This window comes from Myotis brandtii, unplaced genomic scaffold (assembly GCF_000412655.1).
Source record: "Myotis brandtii unplaced genomic scaffold, ASM41265v1 scaffold733, whole genome shotgun sequence".
Classification (NCBI taxonomy): Eukaryota; Metazoa; Chordata; class Mammalia; order Chiroptera; family Vespertilionidae; genus Myotis; species Myotis brandtii.
The window spans coordinates 1,474,530-1,479,903 of NW_005370908.1; the positions used below are offsets into that span (position 1 = coordinate 1,474,530).

The following is a 5,374-nucleotide window of genomic DNA, read 5'->3' on the forward strand; positions in this document are numbered from 1 at the left end:
TATAATAGTAATACTTTTATTTAAAATACTTGTTAATCTAGGAAAGCTTCTTTACATGAGTTTCCAACTAATTATTAGAGTCAGAAACAAAGAAAATAAAACCAGAGAAAATCCTCTGTAGAAAAAATACACAGGAACATTTATTTCTACATGTGAAAAACAGTAAACAGTCTTAACATCTGCATATCCAAGTCTCAGTCTCAATTCCATCTCTCCTAGTGAATACCACTATCGACCTTGACATCTGATTTGTTCTTGTCATTCTTCACTGAATAGATGAAATATGTTAAGGTGTCTTTTTCATTCACTGGAATAGACCTAAAGTGGCAACCAACTATCTATGAAGAAAAAAAATTGAGGAAATTAAATTATAGGTATTAACAGATTTCATAAACTAGGTAAAAAACACTTGCATCAAAAGAAAAAGTACTATGTGATAATAAGAGCTATTTCCATTTAAAAATAAACTGTATTCAACAAAATACCAACAGGACAAAAAGCATATAAGAATAAGATGTTGTGAACAAGAGACAGTGTGATTTCAAAGAACCCTTCAGCCTACTCAATTAAATTAATTAAATAGAATATATATTTACTTTTATTTATTTTAAATTTTATAACTGGAATCTAGGTTAGAAAGCAGTATTTTTACTTTTTAAACTTTAAATATCAATGAAATAAAACAGAATGTAAGAGTCCACATGTATCATGTAATGGTTTAGGCCCTATTCATAGAAAAAGAATAAATATGAAGTTGAAAGTTTGATACTATAGAAACAAACCATGAAATATGATACAAATATGTTTGCTACAAATTATGTTCATTCATTCATTGGCAATATTCTTTGTTAAGGCGTCTTGAAAAATTTTCTGAATAAAAATTACAAATGGAAAATGATAGGGAAAAAAGGGATGTTCACTGAAGAATGTTTTCCTGATTTCTTGCTTTTTCACTAATCTAACATGTGCACTGCAACTACCAATAGAAAGAAGTACAGTTAACTAAACTGGGATGCTCAAGAGCATATCTAGATTCTGGAAGATAAAACTTCTTAAAGAAAGGTTATCAAATGATAAGTAAGAGACTTAAGGAGGATCGTTATTCAATTCTGCAATCACTTTTAAATACCTATATTTCTGACTAAATAAACTATAACACTAATAGGCTATTTGTTTATTTTTTTATTTATTGAGTTTAGAGAGAGGAAGAGAGAAAGAGAAAGGGAGAGGCAGAGAGATTTGTTGTTCCACTCATTTATACATTCATTGGCTGATTCTTTTATGTGCCCTGGCTGGGGATCAAACCCACAACCTTGGCGTACCAGGACAATGATCTAACTAACTGGCCTATCCGGCAAGGGCTACACTCATGGCTATCTGGATTACGGGTATTTCTCATTTAAAAAAAAAAAAAAAAAAGCTATAGGAAAAAAATTAATTTTCTAGATTAGATTATCAAAAACTTCAGGTTTGGTTTACACATTTAAAATAATTATTTCGTTGGTTCTGATCTGTCCTAAAACAAAGTACTTCCACTTGATTAGTATATGTAATTTTGATATCGTTTCATCATGGTAGATAATATCTATATTTATGTTATACTAATGTGCTATATAATCCAAACAGACTAGATATTTTAAATCAGATTTAAAGACAATTTGATTTTTGTTGCCTAGCCAAGAAGAAAGAAAAAATTCTGGCTAAGAAATTAATATATTGGATCTTACCAATGTTAAAAAGCATTTCATTCTGCCAAACAGCTGTAACTGCTATTCATCCTTTATCTTATTCAATATGCACATTTTAGAAAATGTTGGATTATTAAATTCAAAATAAAGAATATGAGAAAAATGATTTATATATTTACATTTTTATTCTGCCTAGATTAACATTTTTAGTTTAAATATAATTAAAGTATAAATATGTAAATCAATAAACATCTTAATATAATACTTAGACTACCAACAGAAGTATAGACTTCTTGGTTCTATTTTTCCTGAGAACACACACACATAAACACACACACATACACTCAACTTTTCAAAATTCACTAAAGGACTAGAACCCCTACATCAAAACAAACTATTTAAGTAAAAGCTTGGACACAGTCTTTGCATCTTCTAGATGTGAAGAAAACATGGATGCCTAGCCCCATTCACTAAAAGGACACTGATTCAGGAACGGATAAGTTACAGGTTCAATTCCTGGTCTGAGTGTGTACAGAAGGCAACCAATCTGTTTCTTTCTCTACCCCCCGCCCCTTCCTCTCTCTAAAAAGACCAATAAAAAGATATTTTTTTAAAAAAGAAAAGCTCGGCTGGCATGGCTCAGTGGTTGAGTGTTGACATATGAACCAGGAGGTCATGGTTCGATTTCCAGTCAGGGCACATGCCCAGGTTGTGGGCTTGATCCCCAGTAGGAGGCGTGATCCTCTCTCATCATTGATGCTTCTATCTCTCTCTCCCTCTCCCTTCCTCTCTGAAATAAAAATACATCAATAAAAATATATTTAAAGAAAAGAAAACATGGATGTCTAAAATAAAACAAACTAACATTAACAAGGGCAAATTCTGAAATGGTTAAATCAGAAAGTTATGGAAATTCTGTTTAGGAGCTTATCTGTAGACCTATTTCATCAGAAACTTAAAGACATCAAAGTATATTAATTTATTTTATTATTCCTCAATTAGCTGTTCAATAAATATTTGCTGAGTAAATGAAATTTTAAAATAAATTTCTAGAATAAGAATAAAAAATTATCACTTAGAAACCTATTATTAGAAGATACTTAGAAAATTATATACAATCCATTGAGTAGTCATGATGTAAAGAAATTTGCTAAGAGGCAGACAAAATTTCTAGGTAACTAGATTCTTCCACAATAGATTTTTAAAAAGTTAACTTTGATCTTTCTAACTAAAATATTTTAGTTTTATATACCTGTTAACAATTTCATTAGCATTTAATAACTCTTTTTTGTATGAACAGAGTCCTTTAAAGTTTTAAATAGTTTAAAATTCATAAATACCTCAACAAGTTGTGCTTTATTAAGTCCTGGTCTGGTTGGTAGTTTGAAGTGTCTTTTGTATCTCCTAAGTGTATTTACTTGCAATTGGTATAAATCAACCTAGAAAAAATTAACATATGTGAATTAGTTCAAGCAATTTGTTAAAAACTTGTCTTTGATATGTATAATAACATTTCAATTACAGCACAATAAAATTTTCATTCTATTATTTTATAGAATCAAAACTATAAATGTAATAAACATTTTGAGGATAAATATTAAAAACTGTTTAGGGGGAAAAGTAAGACAACAGAACTATAAGAATTGACAATTAAAAATATAACAATGAAATTGTGTAACTGTGTTAACTGGCTATATTTAATTTTGCTTTCATTTCCAGATTTTTCAAATGTTTTAAGCATTTTTCAAATGTGTTCATATCTTTTTATGAAAGTTTCACAATGGACTACTTAGGATTTACATTTAACATGTAAAAACTTTTCTCTACCTCTGGCGTATCAATATCTTGAACTGGTGAATCTCCTCCATCATCATCACTCCCTTTTCTCTTTCTTCTGTTACGAACACTCTGAATTAAATTTTTATGATAATCACAAATGTAAAGATGCCTTACCTGAAACAGAAAAGTTTCACATACTACTTAGAATTACAGTAAAATACATCTATGTATTAGTAAAATACATAGACCACAGTGAATCATCTAAAAAACAACAGTCAAAACAGGGCATTGTTAAGGGATTTTTTTTTTCTAAAGTCCTGCACACAGTTAAAACACGTATGTCTGGCAACACCGTTAAGAAGCTTGGGAAGTGGGGTGGGGAGCGATGACCTTAAGGGAGGAAAAAAGAAGGAGAAATTCAACCTCTAGACTTTGTCAGTGAGGGTCAACTAGATGAGTTTAATCATGATGTTTTGCTAACAAGGAGAATAATGATGTAGCCCACGATTTTGCTATTTGATAGTATTTTCCCTATTTAAAGAGCATATGTTAGTAGCATAATATATGCTTTCTAATCTTTCTAATTTAATACTTTAAATATAAAACTATTTCTTTTTACAAATGAGCTATTTATTTTCACATTCTAACTATATTTAGATTTGAAATGATAAAGTTTCCTGATTATTAAATGTATTTACCTGTAATACGTTTTCCCAACCAAAGCAGTGGGAAATTATTCAAGTGTACCTAAAAAGTTTCTCATGAACATGACTGAAGAACTGTTTAAACAAGCAGAAGGTATACAAACCTTCCAAGATGTTAATTACATATAGTTTTGAGAGCTGTATACTAACATGTGAAATACTGGGCTTCATACAATAACAGCTACTTCTTAAAAAAAACACACACACACACAAACCCCACAAACAAACAAACAATGAAGGACGGAGCTAACAGGTTTTTACATGCACTTTAATGCTAAGTGCAAGTTAAAAATGAGCAGGAAGCATGCGAGATTCTGACTTCTTGTTCTTAATTTACTGCCTGCCAGAGCTCCGGAAAGTGGCAATGGTTGTGTCTAAAGTCTCATAGACATAGATGGTCAAAATAACAGACGCGCAGAAAGGACGTTAAAGGAAATCCTGATGGCAGCGCAAAGCCACAGAGACTACGTGCTCACCGCGCTGGGAGCAGCTGCCCCGGAGGCTGACACCGCCGCCACGGTCCCCAAGCCCGGCCCCCTGCAAAGAGCAGGGGGTGCTCGGCCACCCTCTCGCCGTGTACTCAGGGGGACAGGAAGCGGGATCTTTCCCGACTGCGGCGTCAGGTCCTTGCAGGATTCCACTTTCCCGAGACCCGGGAACCTACTCCCTGGGGCCAAACGCCAGCTCGGGGCAGCAAAACAAAGGCGCCTCCATTCCAAAGGAGCAGCGGGGCTGCAAGAAAACTACCCCATTCCCTCCCTCCGAGCGCTGCTTCCCTTTGTTTCGCTTCCAGTTCTCAGCGAAGGGGGGAGGGAGAAGGCAGGGAGCGGGAAGGACGCGGGGGGCGGGGTGTGGGAGGCTGCGGGGGCGAGGGAGCACGGCGTGCAAGTGTGTGTCTTGCGGGAGTGGCGGTCGGAGTTGCTGCGACTTTGTTGTTTGCTTCCTACCAGAGACCCCACCGCGGGTGTGCACTGGCTGACAGGTCAGGGGGAGCCCTGAATCCCCGGCCCCACAGCCCCAGTGTGAACCGCCCCCGGAGCCCCCAGGGGGCGGGCAGGGCAGGGCCGTCCCCCAGTCACTTACGCTCTTATCCAGCTCGATCTTCACCTTCTTCTGCGAGATGCTCTTCTGGATCCTCTTGCTGAAGCTGGCGTTGCCTGCCGCCCGGCCGCACCGCTCTCCGTCCTCCCCCAGCCAGCACAG

At 35.6% G+C, this 5,374-nt stretch overlaps 1 protein-coding gene across 1 annotated transcript; it reads right to left on the reverse strand.

Annotated features, from left to right (window-relative positions):
• On the reverse strand, positions 1-5,368 carry SAP30 (Sin3A-associated protein, 30kDa; the record flags this gene model as incomplete). The annotated part of the gene is made up of 4 exons (XM_014530355.1): positions 1-338; positions 3,029-3,127; positions 3,516-3,641; positions 5,255-5,368. Coding segments are annotated over 4 exons (462 nt in total), but the record flags the coding sequence as incomplete, so codon positions are not given.
• Between the last annotated feature and the right edge of the window lie 6 nt (positions 5,369-5,374).